The sequence below is a fragment of the Acanthopagrus latus genome, chromosome 11 (genome assembly GCF_904848185.1).
Source record: "Acanthopagrus latus isolate v.2019 chromosome 11, fAcaLat1.1, whole genome shotgun sequence".
Classification (NCBI taxonomy): Eukaryota; Metazoa; Chordata; class Actinopteri; order Spariformes; family Sparidae; genus Acanthopagrus; species Acanthopagrus latus.
In genome coordinates this window covers 11,968,313-11,990,934 of record NC_051049.1, presented here as the reverse complement: position 1 = coordinate 11,990,934, position 22,622 = coordinate 11,968,313, and the positions used below count along the sequence as shown (strand labels likewise).

At 40.4% G+C, this 22,622-nt stretch overlaps 1 protein-coding gene and 1 long non-coding RNA gene across 3 annotated transcripts in view; both read left to right on the top strand.

Moving 5' to 3' along the window:
* slc44a5b (solute carrier family 44 member 5b) overlaps positions 1-22,622 on the top strand; it is a 34,924-nt gene that overhangs the window by 9,787 nt on the left and 2,515 nt on the right. The window contains exons 2-22 of one of the 2 annotated variants that reach the window (XM_037113487.1): positions 5,229-5,277; positions 9,881-9,954; positions 11,585-11,669; positions 12,002-12,086; positions 12,221-12,334; positions 13,881-13,941; positions 14,051-14,174; positions 15,806-15,889; positions 16,177-16,289; positions 16,907-17,038; positions 17,153-17,252; positions 17,369-17,461; positions 17,643-17,730; positions 18,173-18,435; positions 18,575-18,669; positions 18,767-18,870; positions 18,989-19,062; positions 19,432-19,502; positions 20,152-20,240; positions 20,791-20,875; positions 21,182-22,537. In XM_037113487.1, the coding sequence (XP_036969382.1) occupies positions 5,229-5,277; positions 9,881-9,954; positions 11,585-11,669; positions 12,002-12,086; positions 12,221-12,334; positions 13,881-13,941; positions 14,051-14,174; positions 15,806-15,889; positions 16,177-16,289; positions 16,907-17,038; positions 17,153-17,252; positions 17,369-17,461; positions 17,643-17,730; positions 18,173-18,435; positions 18,575-18,669; positions 18,767-18,870; positions 18,989-19,062; positions 19,432-19,502; positions 20,152-20,240; positions 20,791-20,875; positions 21,182-21,297 (2,099 nt within the window). In that variant the 3' untranslated portion in view covers positions 21,298-22,537. Of the gene's footprint in view, positions 1-5,228; positions 5,278-9,880; positions 9,955-11,584; positions 11,670-12,001; positions 12,087-12,220; positions 12,335-13,880; positions 13,942-14,050; positions 14,175-15,805; positions 15,890-16,176; positions 16,290-16,906; positions 17,039-17,152; positions 17,253-17,368; positions 17,462-17,642; positions 17,731-18,172; positions 18,436-18,574; positions 18,670-18,766; positions 18,871-18,988; positions 19,063-19,431; positions 19,503-20,151; positions 20,241-20,790; positions 20,876-21,181; positions 22,538-22,622 lie in introns of those variants that run through there. The other variant, XM_037113484.1, reaches the window with a different exon arrangement.
* Positions 14,181-15,799, top strand: LOC119028025. The gene is made up of 3 exons (XR_005077548.1): positions 14,181-14,361; positions 14,685-14,717; positions 14,811-15,799. It is a non-coding gene; the product is annotated as an uncharacterized LOC119028025 (long non-coding RNA).

Here is a 22,622-nt window from a genome sequence, read left to right as displayed (position 1 = left end):
GTGTGCATGTGTGTAGTGTGTGTGTGTGTGTGTGTGTGTGTATCCACAGGAGATAGAATAGGTGCACAATTTAGTCTTCTCCCTAATAAGTCGATGAACTGCTTCTGCGACTTTCACCTGAAGCTTTATCGCTCTAGGCTGAGTTGTCACATCTGGCTCTCTTCCAGCACAGGCACTATGAAGTTGATTCTCAGCAGTCAATCTCAGCACTTACTTCAGTATCTGTCTGACGGTAGGTACGGACTTTAAATTGAGGCATTGTCACAGTGCCTTTTAATCTTTTTTCATAGCTCATATCAAAACTCTATTGGTGGAAGGAATTTTAAGGCATCATTTTTATGTATGTTGCAGACATGTGATGTTAAGTCCTCACCACTGTAAATTGATCCATAGATGTTGTTGCTATGGCAGACTAGCAGCAAATAGATTTAGGGTGCAAAGATTGATACCAAAGTCTTTGTCTGATCCTGATGTATAATTCCTCACCCAGTCCAGCCTCATTGCCTCAGAGACTTTGATTACCATCATGATTGTTATGTTTTGAGTAAATCTTTCTGTCACAGCAGGGCACAGTGGCGTTATCCAACAGTATGTCAATAAAGGAGATGAGCAGTTAGTGAAGCTAACAGTGACTAGCTGTCCCAGTGTAGCATGCCTGCCAGGCTTTTTCCGAATGTTGTTGACTACAGACCCTCATTCAGCTTGACTACAGCAGCAGCACACATCCAGTCCACCAGTCTCATCTCCTGCACTGGCAGACTGCAGTGCAGTCTAAACAGCCGTCATCTAATGCAGAGTCTGCTGGTGTCCACTAGGCATCACTGATGATGTTCACCACTCTCTTTTAACCCTTCACTGAAATCTGTTTTTTTGGAGAGAGTAAAAGTATAACCGCCTGGTGGAAGTACTCAGTCTGATGTAGTGAGAAGTTATAGCAGCCAAAGCTAAATTTAGATGAGCCGAATAAGCACATGGTCTGTCACCTGGATGTTATTCTGTTTGAATGAAGGGTTTTTGTAATCCTCCAGAATATTTGCTATTTTTTGCTACTTGACACATGTTGGGGTTTTTTTTTAACCTTCCCTCTTTCAAAGTGTATTTACAGTTGTGTATTCTGGTTTTTGAACAACATAACGACTGCCCTTGTTTTTTGTCAGCTGGCAGGGGACCTTGCTGCCGGCTGGTCCTCTTGCTGGATTTACTGGCAGGCTCTGCAACTCCAAACAGTAGACTGATCAAGGAACCACTGACATGACTCTGAAAAAAAGCTCTGCTCCCTGACACTCACTGCACCACAATCTGTCCTCTCACCACTGGCTCTCCTTGATCTCAGTGTGATCTAGCTTGCACTCACCATATGGACTGGCCTGCTTTTATTACAATTACTCCTGCACTGTGGTCCTGTGCGTGTTGTGAATATTCACACCACCTAGGAAGATCAATGAAAGGATTCTGAATAAATTCTGTTTGCATTGGACCCAGTATAGAAGCTAGTTTTTTATCTTACTCATCCCCAGCAGATCTACCTCTAATTAGCTCTGATGTGAGTTAATGTGATGTAGCCTGCTGGTCGCGCGTGTGTGTGTAGCAACAACCACTGAGAGATAAGCCATTGGAGCCAACTTATGGCACAGCACAGTAATAGTTGACTCTGTCAGTAGATTGTGCACAGTTGTTACTTTAAAAGACATAAATTAAAATTGTGGTAAAAAAGTGGTATGAAGTTGTTGTCAGCATGAAGCATGATGTCTAAGACACAAATAAATGTCAAGAGTCTGATTTTAAACATCAGAAATGTGCGCATCAGGGACATCCCTATTCTATAACATTGTCGACCCTTTATTTAGAATATGAAGTGGCGTCCTCTCACATTAAATGCCAGTGCTCTGCACATGCTGCAGTGAGCACCTGGTCTGGCGACACTGTGTCCTTGGCTGAAGAATTCACACGCTTAACCCAGAACATCTCCCATTTTTAGACTTTAAAACACAACACAAGTGAGGGACTTTCAGTGACAGCCAAACAGATGGCAGTAAAATGGTTTAAACACTAAGGACAAAATATAAAGGGCCTCTCATATGAAATATCTTAAAAGAAAGGTTAGTGGCTCACACTGCTTCAGTGACAAACATCTTCAGATCGTGTCTGACTGTCTTCATGATTCAGTTTCATATGTTCATGAGATCAGCTCAGAAATGTTGACACATGTAGCTCCTCATCTGCGATGCTTCAATTTATACTTTTTAAGAATTAACAAAATAGGAAGTGTTACAATGCCAACTCACTTTGATAAAAGTACATTACACATTGTAATGTAGTGTACATTCAAGTACACTGTATTTTTGTGCTGCAGACTGTGCAGCTTGAGGACGCCTGGATAGTTGGTGAGCAAAAATACTGTATTTTTTTTTTTCTCCATCATTTTTCCTGTCATTATTTTACTGTTGACCTAGAGATTTTGCATCTCTATCCTTCTACTGCTGCTTTGGTAGTAGAATCCCATTGGTGTAAGGCAGGCATGAATATTGTATATGCTTCACAGATAGGTATGTTTGCTACATCCTGGCTTTTTAATACCTTATCTTCATGCAGAAATATTGGCTATAGAAATCATTTTCGCTGCAGCCCGAAGAAATTCTGCCATGGCGAAACAGTTGTCAGTTGCAGAAAGTCACTCTCTCAGGGATGTTTGTGATTGGCAGCTGCCAGGCTTAACTGTGCTGACTCTGTTATGTTTTTAGGCAAAGAAAGGTTTTTTTTTGGTTTGTTTTATGCATATTTGTGTTGTATTACATGGTTTATCATAGTGCAGTTGTTGTTGGAGTTGTGGAGAGCCACAATAGAATTATGTTCCCAAGCTATGATATATGTGTACAGAAATAAACAGCGTAACATTTAATGTCATTTAGCGATGAGGTTGTAGATTGTACCTACTGAGTACTCCTAAGCCCTATTCACACTGCCATTTTGATGCAGGGATCCTGCACCATAAAAATACCGCAGATGCACGTGGAGAAGTGTCTGCCCTCCCACTTGTCCTTCTGTCTGTCCTCCCACCCGTCCTACCAACTCTTCCTCACCTTCCACAGCGTCTGTCACCATCAAAAAAAATTAACTCACCGAGTGTTTGTGTGGAAAAAATTCACTGCAAGGGTAAGCCCTCCAGACCGAGACTTCAGTTAACTTTCCCCTGACAGCCTCTGTCCCCACGAGTGAGAGAGTCAGACAGCTTCCAGTTTACTGGTGGCAGTTATGTAATTGTGTAATTTAGAGTGAAAAACATAACTTAGTCACTTTCCAGGATGTTTAGTGGGTCAGGATCTCAATCACACTATTTAACGGCATCCATATGATTATAAACTGTCCGCCGGTTTAGATTGACGGGGACACCGGGGAAAAACCTTGAAAACACACCAACATCATCATCATGACGTGTATCGTCAAGCCTCTTTAGGAGCCGGGGTGCAGACTTTATGTGTGAATTATACAGCGGTTCGTCTTTAAGGCGGAGATGCTTCGTTCTGTGTGAATCACCATCGGTGGAGAATTGGCGAGCCGCTGCTGCGGTGTTAATGCTTCTCCTGTGTGAAAGGGACTCTTCACTCACCCTCCCTTTGAGTGTGTCGCAGAACCTAATGTGCCCTAAATAGATCCCACTAAATTCTACACACCTTTAAGGAGAACTGGATGCCACAGTGAAAAATGGCAGGTTATGAATTCCTGTGGAAGTTGCTGACCAGGTGCATATGCTGCAAAAAAACCTCCTCAAGCTTCCATGTTTCTGGGACATAATGATTGGGCACTAGCCTCCTTCTCCAGCCTAGCCAGCTTAGAGTATGCATGTCCGATACCTTTTTGGCTCCCTTCACATGAATAGGGCAAAATATTGTAATCATTCAGCTCTCATAGACTTTCTAAATGTAATTGTTCTGAAGGGAGAAAATTCTGATAATTTTCTGAAATTCATCTCAGGTATTTTTTGACACTCAAAACTGTGTTCACCATTTTGCAGCAGCTAAACATAGAACTGTGTTAGTGAATTTAGTCACTGTTGTCTTCACAACGCAGTGAGCTTCTCTCCAGAGATCAAAAATGCAGTTGCAGAGTTGTTCCAGAATACACTACATTGGCCATGTTTGTTGTAATGAGAGATTATATCACCCAGTGCTCCAGTATGGCTTTGTTATGTGTTTTGGGAAGATTTCGGTGCTCTATGGGATAGGCGCATAAGCTCAATCCAGTACAGCCAATACTTCAAAGTTGCTTATTTTGGCCTTATCATTGGAATTGCTTATAAAAAAATGAAACTGTTTTGTGCTTATTAAATTCGCAAGTTTTATGTTTAGATTTATTGTACATTCAGAACAGGGCCACCAGATTTGCATGTACGTAGTAGAGTGTACTAATTCCTCACACTTTCAGAAGCGAGGCTGGCTTGTACTGACAGGATCAGTACAGGGAATGGGCAGATGGGAGACAGGCCCACTCATGCTGCCCCTAAGTCTCCCCCGGCTGCTAGGAGATATTACGCTCCATGTGTGATGATTAATAGGTCCTCAGGAACACGTCATACTTTGTTTCAAATGGGGTAGAGACTTCTTGGGCACCAAAGAAGCAGCCAGTGATGAATGCAAAGCATGGGCTCCCTTACACCTACAAACACATACAGTCAGAGTTAGGCCCCTAAGGTGAATAATGGTGCATACAACTGTGGTTCAGTTTGTACTCTGCTGGGTTAAAATGGGGAATCCTCACTGTGACCCAGATAAGCTGTTTGTTTAAGGGTTGTTAAAATGATTTATTATATTTCTGACTTCGCCCCATTGTTTTGGCTTTTACTGCTTTGGCTCAGTATGATCATCTCTCTTCATCCCAGGATCCCTAAAGGAGACCAGCACTGTGAAATGGCCTAGTTAGTTTGTCCTGGCCAGTTGAATAGCACACACTATTAGTATAGTGTAGTATGGTATTAGTGTTATGAAATGTTCCTTGTTACCATTTAAATATTTTATTGTCTGTGTCTCATTATTTTTTTTTATTTTTTTTTTGCTCTCAATTACACCCCCTCAAAGCAACCTTTTATCATATTTTGAACCATATTTTACAACATACAGGTTTGCTATTATCTCTTCTCTCTTCTGCCTGCACTCTGTCAGTAAATTTGATTCTTGTACTATTTGACTAGCCCTCTTGTCAACTAATCTCAAAATACTGTGTTTGTCTTGCAGGTGAGCCGCGCAAGTTTGACCCAAACTTCAGAGGGCCTGTCCATAACAGGTACTAAAAACACTTACACATCTGCTTTATAGTGAATGCATATAAACATGTAACATTGTATGGAGAAACTAAAAGTGTGTCTACATGCAATTCACATTTAGTCACTGCCTTACAAAGATGTTTGCACACATTTGATAAGATAATCACAATGAAACAAAAATCCGTTCACCTGCACTGTATGAGAGTGGAGGCAGAACCTTCCAAAACAGATGTCCTTAAACATAAATAAATTCTCAACTCTGTGTACATTTACATGTAAATAACACAAGGATAACATTTTATTTTTACATGTGTATTGATTTTGCCCATTGTATAATCTTTTTGGCACCCATCACTGTCCGGGGCGCTGATAGATTGATCATTTGTCATGCTGCGTTAATAAAGATCGAGGCCGAGTGCTGGCAGCTCTCTCCACTCTACCACACGGATCAATGCCCATAAGTCAAGCTGGTGGCTGGAGTTAGACCAATGACACACACTATTAACCAGACAGATACACCCAAAACAGATGTAGTCCACACATCACCTGGGCTATCACAGGAAGATGGTGAACTCTCTCCTATTCTTGGCAGCACAGTAGCACTTCTCTAAATGGACTGCAGTCAGCTATATGCCTCACGAGGGATACAATTCTGGATACATCACAGTAAGATTGAAAAACCCTGATGTAAGAAAGAAAATAAATGACGGTGATTCACAGGTTAGATCATATACAGTACATCAAGAAAAATAGAAGTATGAAATTCAGGTTGAGGATTTTACCTCCAAAACTCAATTCATGCGATGTGGGATAAAATAAAGTATGCTTTTTAAGACAACGCACAATGAAAAGCAGAATTTTTGCAATGGAGCAAAACCTCTCGAGGGTCTCACCACAGGCTTTTCTTGATGATTTAGTCATTTTCTGCAGTAATGTAGGCTCTTATCTCTTTTATGTTCAATGTCAGACTGGCAGGCTGCTGTGAAGGCATGTTTCAGTCCTCCCGTGTCTCTTTATCCCACCCTCTCCAGCCCATTTCACTGCTACAGCTGGTTGAAGGCACCAAGGATACTTTGATGTGTCTGTGGCTCAGAGGCTTTTCTTAATGAGAACTGGGAGGGAACTGACTCTGTGGTCGTCTTGTTTTCATGCACGCTCAATGACTAAATGAAGTTACCTTGTCTGTGGTTATTGAGCAGTCTTCTAAAGGCCAGACAGAAGCGTACACCGCATGGTGATAATTCAAACTAAATGTAATATACGTATTATCTGTGTCAAATATAAGCCACTCTACAATCATATAGTCAGTTAATAATGACTTTTATATTGTCCTTTTACTGTGTATGTGGTTCATTGTAAATCTCAGACAGCTATTAAACACTGGTGTAAATGTCTACCAAAATAGTATGTAATAAAAAAAATATGTCAAGAGTCTCCAACAAGTTTTGGTGTTACTCGTGGGTGCATTGATTCTGACACACCTTGGGACTTAATGCATTGAGAAGCAGCCAGTGAACTCTGATAGATTCATTGTTTTGAATAGCAAAGATGATGGGTGCCAACAGGGATTTTATTGTGGATTCAGTGTACCTTGTTAATGCAGAAATCTATACACAAATGGGCAATGGAGTTGTTCAAAGTGGAAAACTGTCTGTTTTTTTTTCCTGTTGTTCTTTGTGGAAATACGTAGGCCCACATCTGTCATTCATAACTTTGTTGTTCTTTCTACATTGGCAAATTAAAACAAAATATTTTTAAACAATCTGCAATTAAATTGAAATTGTTCTAAACAAAATCGTCCATATCATTGTACAACAGATCCAACCAAGGTAAAACGGTGTTTAGCATCTGTGTTAGCAGTGTATCTACTAAAGAAGAAAGACATTTTCATCACAATCATGAACTGCATACTGTGCAGGCCTTAAATGTGCACATAAAATGAATTTTAACTGCAAATCAGGTGCCTTCAGTCACCAGAGCATGTGTGACAACTTACCTAAAAGAACTTTGTGTTCAAGCAGCGTACTTGAACTAATGTCCCTCTTTGCTCTCTTGACCATGATATATATATATATATGTATATACCTTTTGTGTGCAAATCGGGCCCTCCAAATATTACCTCCTGTTAAATGTCTGTGACAAAGCAGGGACAGGATGCAGATTCACACCACAATGGAACCCATGCTACTCTGTGGCATTGCTGCCATCTGTGTCACCTTGGCTCCTGCTGAAAATCAGCCTTGCAAATATAACACTGACACAAAAGTTTCTTATTGCCCTGACAGAGCTTCCAGTGCTGATTTCTTTTGTTTGTTTCTTTCAAAGCAGCACTGCCCGCCAGTACAGTACACAAGCAGGGGAGTGTTTCGCTCCCTGTGAAAGTATGTGTAGGTGACATCTGAGGAGATCTGAAGTTTGGGAGTGAGGCCAGGTTGGGGTCCAAATAGATTTGCGGTTTGACGATATTTTTGGATCTGATCTGGGCCGTGTGGCCTGCTTTCCTGAGATAAGACAACAAAGCAGAATTGTTTTCACTCTCCTCACTTTGTCAGCTTCTCTTCACCACTCGCCAGTGCTTCAAAGGTGACTTTGTACTGCAGGAGCACTGTGGTGCTGTGTTTGCACTTTGTCTTAATAATGCAGCCGTGTCTATATGAGGGAGTTGAGGGAAACAAGACAGATCTACTGTAACAGTCACATTACATTGGAGGAGAGGCAAGGTCGTCTTCAGACTCCCACCCCTCACATTCCCCCCTTTTAATCACCTTTGATGTGTGGCTGAGTGATGGCTAACTTATCTACCAGCTGAGGGAAGGGGAGGGATTCGAAGACGAGTAATGCAACCATTGCCATGGAAACCCCCGACAGCTCTTCCATTTATTCTTCTTTCAATGAAATGAAATGGTGCTCCCTTGTCTCCCTTTGTTAATATGCACAATATCAGCATCGCCTTTGGAGGTAGTGTGGCAGTTTTTCTTTGTGTTCCTCATATTCAATCTCGGTTTGAAACTGTTTTCACCAGGCAGAGCTGTGCCCACTTTAACTCTATTTGACGCTCTATTATCTCCAGAAAATAATTGCTGTGCTTTCTGAAAAATAGCTTACACCTTGATATGTGTCACAAGTCCCTAAGCCTTATTTCTCATGGCAGTCAGCTGCTCTTCTGTCATCCAATGTCATCTGTTGGAGGTTTCAGCTTATGTTGGGATGTTGCCTGAAGATAGAAAGCAGATGGCGTGTGGGTCATATTATTATAATCAGCTCCGAATGTGCTGCACAGGTTATGAGTGGAGATTTCACATTTTTGACATCACGGGTATCTAAAGTCTTAACGTAATTCAGGAAGGAGTGGTGATAATAGAGTCATCTTATTCTGAAATAAGACACAAGGAGTAGTAGCAGTTCTGTTGGGACAAAAAAGATTTGCAATCCTCAATATTGCTAAATTGAGCAAACCAATCTACCAGAGAAGCCTGTTAACATAGATTTATACTGCAGTTATTAATGCAGTATCATTTTAAGAAAGGGCACCTCTTAATTGCAGCTGCGCTTTCCAGAATAATTTGCAGTGCAGCGGCTGACCCTAAATCTAAGGGGTTACATAGAGCATCCAGTCTAATTAGTCATGTTTACATCTTAATGTAAATGCATTAATGTCTATTTAAGCTGTTCTTTATATAAATTGATCCTCGGCTGATATCCTCTGCGTGCATCAGTGCTCTATTCTCTCTTGACTGTCTTCTTGGGGATTATTGTGATGCCTGTATAGAACCATGTTACCATACTGCATACAAAACAAGGGCAATCTATTCCTTAAACTACTACAGAGGAAACACTGTCACATCTCTAAGCTCAGGCCACCTTTTGATGTTGGCCTTCCTCCTCGGGCTGAAAGAGGAGAACAGTTGAAAGCTGGAGGAGATGAGGTTCTAAAGTCAATTTGTATAGTGTGTGTTGTAGGGTTAGGCTGCATATGTCCCTTGTATTGAACTGCTGAGCACAGTGGATGGAGCTTGGCTTTATTTGAGGCTGGGCTCAGTGCTCATCGTCTGAATAGTTTTGAAAGAAGGGGCTGGACTGAAAGCTTCTCTCAGCATGGAAAGAAGGAGAAGAAAGCTTGTTCTGGGAGACCGACAGTGAGACGGTGAAGAAAGTCTCAGAGAGAGGGAGAGAGAGAGACTCTGCTTTAAACTAGCAGCAGAGGCAGTCTTCAAATAGCTGCTTCTGTGCCTGTGGGACAGTTAACTCAAGAGGGAGGGGGGATTCAGGGTCTCATTAGAAAGTCAGTTGAGCTCCCCTTCAGTTTCTCTAAAAACACAGTATACAGATGACACCTTGTCATGCCTGGTAGCAAGCACTGCACCCAGATATAGAGCTCACACTCACCTGCCCTGCAGCAGCAATGTCATGATTACCAACAAGAAATGGTTGAACACACAAAACACTTTTGTTTTGTCCTCAAGACCATACAGAATCCCAGTTCCCCTGGGGGACGCATTAATACATTTAATTGCTCAACAAGCAGCCATTCATAACTAAAATTAATTTCCTCTTGCAATCTTGGTTTTCCCATGTCACACGTTTGTTTTTTACGCATTTTGTTTTTTTGTTTTGTTTTCCCAGGAGCTGCACTGATGTGGTTTGCTGTGTTATTTTCATCATCGTCATCCTCGGCTACATCGCTCTGGGTACAGTTGGTGAGTTTGACACATTGCTGCTGATTACATCACACAAAGTTTCATAATGACACAAATCCGCACATGCAGAACAGTGGTGATATGTTCTGGTTGCGGCGTGGAAGTGTGAAATGCTCACTCACTCCCACTCTGCCTCGGTGTACGGAGCAAATCATCTAGCTGCTGGAAGGAGTGGAAAGGTGAAAAGTGACAACAGTTTATCACAAACGAAACGGCCATGCTCCTCTCCACATGGTGAACGGACAGTTAAGTAGGAAAAACATCTGTGTGTTGTTTTCTTGTTATTCATAATTTCCTGACGGGTGATTCAACAAAATGTATGATTGTTCAATGTGTGGGGGAGTTAAGAAATGTAGCTCCCCCAGAGAATGGGCTATTCTTTTATCAAGTAGGAGTTTCACCACCACACGCAACTTGTATGGCTCACTCTGTTCTGGTGTCCGTGACGAGGCTTTTGACTGAATGACCAGTGATTCCCCGTGGCCCTTATTTCATTCAAATTTTCTTGGAGCCATTTAATTCGCTCCATCACACTCGAGTGAACTAAAGTCTACTTTGTCGAGCTGACTGTGGCCACGCAGTCCTCTAAATCAGCTCTTCTTTCTTGCTCTTTACACTTATCTCATTGTCCCCTCTTTCTTTAGTTTCCCCTTGTTAAATGTTCTCCCTTTGTGTCTTTCTGCCTGGCATTCTGTCTTCCATTGTCGTCCTTAATCCCTTCCTATATAAATGCATATTCTCTTTCATCCAGCACACCTGACTGCACATGTCTTTTCTCCCTCTTTTAAGCAAAAGTATGATATACATCTTAAATTAGGTTGAAATGAAGTCCTATTGCTGTGTCACCAAGTACTGTCCTGTGCCAGCTCGTTGTCAGTGGGGTCACGTCTCTATCTTGGCATGGGACATGGAAAGGTCTTACTGTTTCCCCAATAATTTAACAGGAGCAGAGGGCATGACAATGAATGTGACTTGAAATAAACACTGACTTGACTGTAATCACCTGAAGAATTTAGTGTTCTTTTCAGTTGCGTCATCCCTGTTGTGTCCAACACTCGTAGAAGCCTTTGTCGTCTCACCGTCTGTGCAACATTTCATTGACTGGCAAGGTGAAAGGCCTTAACGCTGTGTTGTTCATGTTGGGCAAATAAGAATTGCTTTGTAAATTGAATTTCAGGGTTACAGCCACTCCTGCCTGGAGAGAAAGAACCAAACAAATTAAACTGGATTGATTTTGTGTTTTGTTTTTCTATGTGTGTGGATGTTGCCTCTTAATTGAAATGAATACATGCAATCCTCCAAATAATTTCCAATGCCGTCTTGTTAATTGTGTTTTTTTAATCCTTGGTTAATTGACAAAGAGGCAAACATGAAAAAAAGGAAAACTATTGATTTAGACAGGAGTAATAATATAATGCTTTTAGGTAGCCAAACGTTTTCTCTGTTACATAAAGAGACAAGCTCTACCATGTGTAATTTAGGGCCACAGAGAATCTGAAAAGGAAGGTAATGTGTTGCCCAGTAGCGTTTGTGCACACAAGTTGGTAGAATGAGGCAGTGTCTGTCAAGAATGGCTCCACGTGTTGAAGTTTGTGCAGTTCAATAGAGAAACTGTTGTGTTATGTTTCAGCCTGGATCCATGGCGACCCCAGGAAGGTCGTCTATCCAACCGACAGCCACGGTCAGTTCTGTGGCCACCAGAACACCCCCAATGCGTGAGTGGAAAAATCATCTGTTCTTAAACTGTCGTACACTGAAATAATTATGTTCCTCAAATTGTCTGTCAGCTTCCCATTGTTATCTTTACACTCACAAAAGACTTCCACCACAATACATGGAGATGAGTTGTGATTAATTATGGCAGGCACGGTACACTCGCATTCTCTCTCTGATCGTGTGTGTGTGTGCACGCACGTGCACGCGTGCATGTGTGTGCTTAAATGCTTGCTGATAAAACATTGCGAGTAATGCACTGATTTCTCAATCTTGTAAAGCCTTCTAAATAATCAGACCTCTCTCCCTCTGTCTTCCTTGATTGTCTCCACAGACACAAAGCCATATTATTCTACTTCAACATGCTGAAATGTGCCAATCCTGCAGTTTTAATTAACCTCCAGTGCCCTACAACCCAGGTAAGACTCTGAGTGATGCCCCCTCTAGCAGCACATTCGTACACTACTTTATGTTGCCCTCCAACTTTTCCTCCACGCTTGATTATGCAAGATTGATGGGCTTTCTCATTAAGAGGAGGCGTTGTCTCTTCTAGCTCTGTGTCTCCAAGTGCCCTGACAGATTTGCAACTCTCCTGGATGCGTGGAATACCAAAAATTGGGAATATTACAGGCAATTCTGCAAGCCGGGCTTTGAGATTGGCAGCAAGGTGAGAGCAAGTGGTTAGAGGTCTGTTTTGCCTTCTTGCAAACTGGATGATGTTTAGATTTTTTTTATAGAGCCTCGTGTCTTAATTACAAAAGTTTACACATTCTTCGTTTTGTTGTAGATGCACTTTTGATCAAACATGATTTTGAAAAGCGACATGAACGTCATGCTTAGTATAGCTTTCAGACATCCTCAGATTTCACCTGTCATTATAATGAGGAGCTCATTTGAATGTGCGCTGAGAGACAGGCGGAAGTGAGCTGGCGGTGCACTGATGCACATCACAGCCCTCTTCTGTCGGCTGGCAGCAGCTCAGTGACGTTGGCGAGATGGTGTGTAAGAATCAGAGAGTGAGGTGGCGTGTGGGAGCACCTAACAGCTCTTTCAAACAGTTTGAACAGAAATACTGATTTCCCTTACCACATCATCGAGTGGTACAGGGTGACAGGATTACATCAGACAGGAGTCATTCCAACTCTGTCATTTCTGACTTCTGGGTGTTGTGCAGGAATAATGATATAAATGATACCAACGCCATAGTCATTGACAATTAAATATTGCTGAAGCAAGATCTGTCTGTGTGGCTGTTCTGAAAAAAAGAACTATTTTATATTTGTAAAAATGTAACTGATATAAATCATTTGGTTGACAAGAATAAAAACAAAATAATGTACTGTTTCATAAGCAAATAACCTCAAAAGATTAGTTAGGTTTGAAGGAGTGACATAGGTGAGATTATATATATATTTTTTTTTATTCACTGGTTAATTTTGAGATTTTGTGCTCTTTTGTTGCCTCCATGACATGTCCTGTTTCAGACTAGTGAATAGGAAATGTCCAAAATGCACATTTAGGTGTTTATTTTAGTTTTGTTTTTTCTGTGTTGGAAATAAATGCAAATCAGTGAATATTTAATGAGACTGGCTAATTTCTGTAACTAAACAAACTGTCAGAACAGTTTGTTTAGTTACACAAATTAGCCAGATATTAGCCAGATACAAAAAAGTTGTCTCGTGAAAGTAATCACCTGGGGAAGTTTCAAGGTGATAAGGCTTGGTTAAAGAATTTATCCTACTGTCTTTAAAAAAAACTATGGAACTATTCACTGTTAAAGGCTTTTTTTTCATTTCTCATATTCTGAGCCAGAAAACTCCACTTCAGTAGCACTTACATAGACCAAAGTTTCCTGTTTTGCTCCTACCTACATAAAACATACAATTCATAACCTCATTTATGCATTTTTATTCTTTTACTCTAATGTATCAACCAGGTGGAACAAGAATTTTGTGTTCGGCTTGGCTTGGCTATCAAATGTTCAGATTTCTGCTCTGCATATTTAAACGTTGAATTTGAAAAAAGTTGTAATACAAAGAGCAATTGTCTTGATGCAAGTAATCAACTAGGAAGTTTCATGGTGTGATATTTATCAGTTTTGGTAAATTATTGTTTATTATTGTTTCACCACGAAAATTACAAACAGCAGCAAACCACACAGAATAGTGTGTCACATTGTTTTCAGTTGATTGAATCATCATCTTCCCTTTCAGTCAGCTACAGAAGTCATACGAGATGAAGACTGCCCGTCCATGATCGTGCCAAGCAGACCTTGTAAGTATATCAGAGTAAGTCTGAACACAGTAACACGCAAAAGATTTGTTCATTATTTGTTTGCCGAGGCCCTAAAGATATGAACAAAATGTTTAAAAATGTGTTTCAGTCCTTCAGCGGTGCTTCCCCGATTTCATTACAAGAAATGGAATTTTGACTGTAGCCAATCAGACCCTCTTCAAAGACGGAAACAACAATGAGAGAAGTGTCAGCGACCTCAAAGAAGCTGCCAAGTAAGACCTTTATTTATCCTTGTTGTTTGACCTGCAAACTCACATTGATTTGATTGAGAAATCAGTTTTCCTGCTGTAGGAAAGAAATGTACATAAATAATCTACCCTGTAAAGTGTTTTAAAACTGTTATACTGTCAATAGGGCTGCCAACTCTGAACCCAAAGAGTTCTGGAAAGATATCACGGGGTAGGACAAGTTGACAAATGATGTCCAGGAATGTGTCCAGCCACATTCGGCCATTTGCATGTTTATTGCATGAAAATACAGCTTACCCGCAAGTTCATAAGTAGAACTTTAGTGGCACCTACAAGCTTACAACAACTGCTGTGTGAGTTCACACTATCAACATGTTTATGGACCAAGAAAGCAAACTTTGGATAAGCAGAGAAATCATGTATTTAAACCAATGAGCCGATATTCTAAACATACATGATTCTGTGTTTGCTGTGATCAACTTTTGTTTGTTTCTCAGAAAATGTAATGTGCTTTAATGCTTTTTCTTCTTGTAGCCAAGTTACTGCCGTGCAGCAAGGAGTGGAAAGGTTTCAAAAATGATTTCTTTCAGCTTTTTTAACTTTGCCTCCACTTTGCCCACTAGCTTTATGTAGACTAACCTTCCCACTCATGCCCTTCAGGGTGATGAATCTGCTCCTGAGTCTCTCCACCTGCAACAGTGGACAGGAATTAGGACAGATTGACACAACTGTTTGTGGCAAAAATCAACTTCAAAACATCAAGTCATCTGCTACAACTGTATGTGAATGGCTGTGCAGTGTGTCAAATAGAATAGAGAGTGATGTAGTGCCCCCTGGTGGTCTGTAGGTCTGCTCCCTTTATACAGATACATGGATAGATGAGAATGCAAGTTTGTGTAACCGTGCTGGACATGAGCCAAGTCCTTGCCAGTGACAGGGTTTCAGTGACCTTTAGGGAGCTAAATTGGAGCTCTCCATCATTTTTTAGCTTGTAGTGTTCTGTTTGTCCCAGAGCAATGTTAGCTTGTCCTCTGTCCCCTCATCTGTCTGTACTTTGGAGATTTATCTGAGTCATAGAGCAGTGTGTCTGGAAAGGTGTCAGGGAAAAGTTAAGATTTCTTGTCATTTTTCTTGTCATTCTGTCAAACAGTTGTTTTTTTTTAAATTGAAGATGAATTTGGCAGGTAAAACCCATTAAATCCATTACTTATCGAAGAGTTGCCTATATTGGGAACAGAAATCGCATCCATTTATATGTGCTATTCCACTAGATGCGCCTCTGTATCATTCAGTAACACACTGCTAAACCATTTGCAGCCATACTGAAGAAATCATTGCTCAGTAGTGCTTCAGTAACACTAATGCTGTTTAGTGGCTCTTTAATATGAAACAGAAATATTTTCCCTCTCATAACCTGATAAGTAGGTCTCACAGCCAAGAATATCAAAAGCATTTTGAAACTGTATTCATCTTCGTTCCACAGTGACAGTGAAGATAAATAGTGTCAAAATGTTTTTTGACAAACCTTAGTAACTAAAATATTGCAGGCAGAAGCACAAACATGCCACAGCGCCTCTGTGTCCTTATTAATGTTCCTTTTTGTCACCTTTTCTCTTTCCCACTTTTTCCTTACTCCCCTTGTTTCTCCCTCTCAGAGGTTTGGCAAGTCTGCTCAATGCCAGAGAAATTGGCATGAAGATCTTTGAGGATTATGCAAATTCCTGGGACTGGATCCTAATGTGAGAATATTTTCTTTATGTTTTTATGTATTGTAGTGGGGTCTGAGGGTGGAGAATCCAGTGAAATTAAAGACAAAACTTATGAAAACTCCTATAACTATTAACATACAAGTGGTTCCTACTGTCTTTCCTACTTGAGGCTTAAGACTGATGGAATTTGCAACAGTTGATCTGATAAATTCTAATTTACAGATAATTCTACTAAATAGATTATTAAGGCTAAACTAATTTTGTTTCTGGTCAGATTTGGGTCTGTTTCCACTATGAATATGGTTATGTCATTGCAGTGGTCTGGTGATAACCATGGTGGTCAGTCTGCTCTTTATCCTGCTGCTGCGCTACACTGCGAGCGTGCTCCTGTGGCTCACTGTCTTCGGTGTCTTTGGTGCGCTCAACTACGGTGAGTGTACACCACAGACAGCAACGCACATAGCTAGTAGCTCCTGTATACAAGTTGGAGATGCTACCCACATTTTTATATTACACTTCTGTGCCGGCAATGGCCATGTCAGGAGGCATTATATGTACAAGCCTACATCCCATTCTTGTGAATGTAATGTGTCAGAAACGCCTTGAGGGAACTTCTTCAAAATTGGAAGAAATATGAAATTGCACTCAAAAATGAACTGATTAGATTTGAGTGGTCAAAGGTCGAGGTCACTCACAGAACACACTTTGGACAATTACCCAACACTTGATAAACGTTTGATCCAAAAAAAATTCATAGAATAACTATTGGGATAGAATAATCAAGTGATGATCTTTAAAAGGACAAAGATGAACCTCACTGTGACAACATAATAATTAAAAAAAAAAAGTCCTGGCCATTATTCAGTGCTGTTACTCAAGAACAGCTACTTGACTGGTACATGGAGGCATACAACTTTGATGCGGTAATATTAGTGTACATTCTCAGCTGTGAGCAGTTTGTTTGTAATGGCAGCCTGAGGTAGATTTAGTTTTTTCTTGCCTTGTTGCCTCCTTTTCTGGCTCTTATTCTCTCTCTGTGTTTCTCAGGAATCTGGCACTGCTACTGGGAGTATGACACCCTGACCGGGAAGCCGGGCGCTGATGTCGCCATCTCTGATATCGGCCTCCACACAGACTTCAGCATTTACCTTCAGCTCAGCCAAACGTGGCTCATCTTCAGTATGTTGTCATCCACTACCATGACTTTACTTCACACTTGAATGCTACAGTCACATGTTAAAACAGATCTGCCATATGTGCATTGACAAATAATTAAACATATTTGTTTTGTAGTGATCTCACTTTCTGTGATTGAGGTCATCCTTTTTATTATGGTGATATTTCTGAGGATGAGGCTGCGCATTGCTATTGCGTTACTGGAGGAGGGAAGCAAGTAAGTGCAGATAAAAGCTATGTTGTCTCCTTTAAAATTAAACTGTGTGTTTTACTCATTGGAATCATACATATGACACACAATTGAGGAAGATGTTCAATCTGTCTTGTTTTTAGGGCCATCAGCCACATCATGACCACTCTCTTCTACCCCATTATCACCTTTTTCCTTCTGGCCATCTGCATCGCTTACTGGGCTGTCACAGCTGTGTATCCTTCCTACTGCATCTCACTGATGAGCTGTTTTACCCAGAGAAGTACAGGAATACTGATGCTTCTGTAATGCTTTTATGAATAAGAAGTATTAAAAGAAAACTGACTATATTTTATCAGGAGTCAATGATTGTGGTGTGGAAGACGTTTCCCATTTCCTTAACTAGTTTGCCCTCAGCTTCTTGGCATCATCCGGTAACGCAGTCTACAAGGTCACACCTACTGATGATGCATGCATGTATGCCAACCTCACATGCCGTCCAAAGGTTAGTCCACTACTCTGTTACATAATGAAATTCATTTGATGGTGAAATTGTTATTGTTTTATTGTTGTTGTTGTTGTTGTTTTTTTAATTCTAGCATCGCTGATTCTTTGTTTTCATAACTGTGTCATTTCTCTGCCACTTCATCACACTCCCAGATGTAATCAGAGCAATCAATCAAAGCACATGTAAAAGCTTCTTCTTATTACCTAAAAGTAATATCTGGTAGCTGTGTTTCTAATGTCAATACAGCTCACAGTAGTGGGGTTTATTTGACGAATGTTATTTATCAGATGGATCATGGATGATGATGGATTAATATAGAAAAAAATGTAGAATGTCAGAAAAAGCCAACATGTTTGTTTTTCTGTGGTTGATTAATTTAAAGTGTATCAGAAACATTTAAGCAAGCATTATATCACATCAATCTGTTGCTTTCTTTCAGACCTTCAGTCAGACCAATATTACCAAAGTTTGCCCCGGAGCACAATGCTTGTTTGCCTTCTATGGTGGGGAGAGTGTGTACCACCGTTATATCCTAGTCCTCCATCTGTGTAACCTGTTCGTGTTCCTCTGGCTGGTCAACTTTACCATCGCGTTGGGCCAGTGCACTCTGGCCGGGGCCTTCGCGTCCTACTACTGGGCTCTGAAGAAGCCGGATGACATCCCTGCCTGCCCGCTCTACTCCTCTTTCAGTAGAGCCATACGGTAAGGAGCTGTAACAAGCCAGTCCTGCTTGCCTTGTCAAAAACAAATTCAAATAAGACAATTTTCCATGTGAAAGCATCTTTTTAATATACACAAATTGTCAAAAGTATTTTATTCCTTTTTGTTTCTTGTGTCCCAGGTACCACACAGGTTCTCTCGCCTTTGGTTCTCTGATACTCGCTGTGGTGCAGCTGGCCCGAATTGTTCTCGAGTACCTGGATCACAAACTCAGAGGTAAGCTATAACTCTTTTGAAACTCCAGATTTCCCTCTCTAACACATTTTAATGATTACGTCAAAAGAGATGTTGATGATTGACTGTGTGTTCCCAGGTTCTCAAAATGCATGCGCTCGGTTCCTGTTTTGCTGCCTCAGATGCTGCTTCTATTGCCTGGAACGTTTCATCAAGTTTATAAACAGGAATGCATACATTATGGTGAGTTAAGAATCTGTTTGTCTATACTTTGAACTAGATGTTTGCAATCTGTGAGCAGTTCAACTTTTAGTTTGCTTGTGAATACACTCTACTAAGCACTGTTCATTCTCATTTACAGATAGCAATATATGGAAAGAGCTTCTGCACCTCTTCTAGGGATTCTTTCTGCCTCTTGATGAGGAATATTATTCGGTAAGACATTTCTAAAATCTGTCAGATCCAGACGTCTAAGAAGGGTTAGTGAACAGATTATGACTGCTGAGACACACTCTCATTGAGTCTTAGCATACATAAAGTAATTTTTTTTTCCATTTAGATAGGTAAAATGTATTGTATGTGGTTGTTCTTCCTTTTTTACTCCGTCAACATTCCAGGCTGACAAAATAAAAGCAGTTATTTTGAAACAATCAAGAACTGAGTGTTTTAAGAAGTATTTGTCCTTAATACCCCACTGGCCGTCATCTATTTAATGCTGTTTGTACTTTCATAGATCTCTCCTCAGTGTCGCAGTGCGTGACAATACCTTCACTATTCTCTGGCTTTTCTCTTCCTCCTCTGTAGGGTGGCTGTCCTGGACAAGGTGACAGACTTTCTGCTCTTCCTTGGAAAACTGCTTATTTCAGGAAGTGTCGGTGAGTTTCATGTCAACCGCCGCCTGTGAAGTGGCATCAACAGGGATGCAGATGAAGAAGTGCAGCAGAGACAGGATGAGACATCCTCCTGAATATTAAGATGATGATAAATCTTCTCAGTCTGTTATTTTTGCCTCGCACATACTCTGCCTCCACTCAGTTTGCGTCATTAAAGGTTTAGATTTGCTTTTGCTTAGGTCTTAAATAATAAAAAAACAAATGAAGTCTCTTAGATCACATTTTAGAAAGCCTTAAATTCAGTTCAATTTATAAGATCTTAATTTAAACATTAAAATGTATCCTAGTAGTTACCCGTTTCTGTGCTAATAATTATTGAGCTTATCAAAGTATGTCTGCTGGAGCCCCATAATTAAAATAATCTTCATTACTGTAAATAATTTGTGCTGATTTGTCCAAAAACCTCAAACCACATGTATTTGTGTTTAGTACATAATGAACTTTTAAAACATGTCTTGATGTACAGACTTTTGTGGTGTTTCAATGTTTCTGATGACATGAGGGTTAAAGATGTTATATTTCTGCTACTGTGGCCTTAGTATGTGATTGTTGTTTGCACCCTGTGATGTGTCCCCAGTTTTTCTCATCTCAGCTATTAATTTGTTTATTTATTTATTTTAATCTTTTCCAGGTGTTCTTGCATTTTTCTTCTTCACACGTAAGATACCAGTCATTCAAGAGGAGGTGCCATCCCTAAATTACTTCTGGGTCCCCCTTCTGGTAAGAAATTCAAATATGGGCTATTTGATGAGTAAATGTACCAGCAATAACAGCAGAGCCTAAGTCAACTTTCTTGCAAGTTGAGATATGTTTGTATTCTGACTTGGACGATTCACTGTGCTCATGCAAGACAACAAGATTCAAATGAAACTGGAGCAACAGTGTGGAAAATGTATGAAATGAAAATTAACTTTTTCATCACATAATATACTGTACATATTTTATATGTAGCTCATTTTATGCCTTTACATTTGTCACATGTTTGCAAGGTTGGCACTGATTGGCCCAGTTAGTGAGAACTGATTTCTTTCCTCATCCTCTATAACACCGTGTCTAAGAGCTCAGCTGTCTCTAGAACAGAGAGAATACACACTTCTTCGATCCAATGACTTTACTTAGTTAATGAAGGATTTATGACTCTCAGGTCATATTCATTTTATTGTTTTTGGTTTTGTTGGTGTGCAGATTTTTGTGGTCACAAAGGACAACAGTCATGCAGAGTAAATCGTGGTAATATAATCCACTGATGGCAACCTATTGATTCTTTCAGACGGTGATTTTTGGATCCTACATGATTGCACATGGCTTTTTTAATGTCTATGCCATGTGTGTGGACACATTGTTCCTGTGCTTTTGTAAGTATTATGTTGAGTTCTTTACATGACACAGTGTGAGAATATGACAACATGTGTTGAGTATTCCTATGATGGTTAAAGATTTAAATTCATGTAACCTGTCAGCAGTTGAATCTTAAGTCTTTCCTTCTTGAAAACTGCCTCTAAATGTGAAACTGATTCAAACTCACTCTTTAATTCCTGCATGACCTTCTTGACATTTTCCCCTACTAAGCCTTTGCTTTTTCCTGTCTCTTTTCTGTCTGTCACTCTGCACACTGTCTGCTCCTCCTGCTCTTCCTCTCCTGTTCTGGGACCTGGTCTCAGGTGAAGACCTGGAGAGGAATGACGGGTCTTCCTCCAGGCCCTACTACATGTCTCCCGGCCTGCACAAGATCCTACGCAGAGGAGAGGAGGGTGCAACACTAGGCACTACCTCCTGAGCAATGTGCAGCCAATTTTCTGAACTGCTGACTCTCTCACTCACTTCTCCATATCTACTCTATGTGTGTGGGGAGGGGGTCTGGACGTTTAAGAGCAAGTACTGTAGGGCTAAACATCAAAACCGGATGCATCCCAGCCTGTTCAGGGATGGCGTGGACATGAAAGGACATGCTTGTATGTCAGTTCTTCACCGAAAAGGCATGGGGGACTAGAAAAAGACCTCTGTTTACTTCCTCTCTTGAGCCAACTCAGATACTTGCCTTTTTTTCTGTCACGCTTTTGTTCTTCTTTCTTTTCTTTTTTTCTTCTCTGTATTCTCTGCTGACCTCTGCCTTACTGAGAGGGTATGTGTCAAACTCGCAGGACGGACGCACAGGCTGAGATGAATATGATAGAAGCATTTTTACCCAAACAAACATGAGGACCTTAACATGTACAGATGCCACTGTTGGACTACGGCACAAGGCATCACTATGAAACAGTGGTGGACTTATGGGGCACCCTCTTGTCGCACTTTGGTCTTCTAGTGTAAAAGTGTATGCACTTTCACATATGGGAAAAGAACCATGTGATTTATTTCTTTTGTCTGGCATGATTATTTTGCTGGCTGTTGATGTTTACCATCGGTTTTCTAGGTTTGTTTTGATCCACCATATTTATACTAACACAAACACACAGATCCAAAAATGGTGTGTAATCCTGCACTTAGCTAAACAGGTTTCTCATATTTTACATCATTTATATAAAAAAAAAGAAGATAGAAAAAGAAGTCACAATCATTTCAAAGTTTCCATTATGGTCATAGATGTACTGTAAACCAGACAGAGACTTTTGTGGGAGGTCAAGACTTCAAAAGATACTTTGTTTTTTTTTTTTAGAATTTTCTTTTGCTTAAAATTTGAACAGAGCCTGACTGTTTTCAGGAAACTTCTGAATGCAGCCACTAGTTTATGTGCCTAGTTGTGAAGAAAAAAAAAAGATGAAGATGTTCCTCTTACTCTGTGGTTTTAGACCTAACACCAGGAACCTTTTGCGATACAGTTTATAAAAGGATGTCAAAGCCATTTTTGGTAAATTTTTTATTGGATGGTTCGGATGTAGTGCTGTTTTAATACTAAGTATAATACACACATCTGTCTGGAGGTTATTCAGTGTTTTTTTGTATAGGAGAATTTTTTTTATCAATGAAATCCAATGAAAATGTGAATCCTTTTTTTGAATAAACATAAATGGTTTATGTATTGTCCAGTGCATTTTCAAAGTACCTTGCTTGTGGTTTTAAATATCTGGGTCTAACTTCAAGGTGCTAAGTGATTCTCTCAGC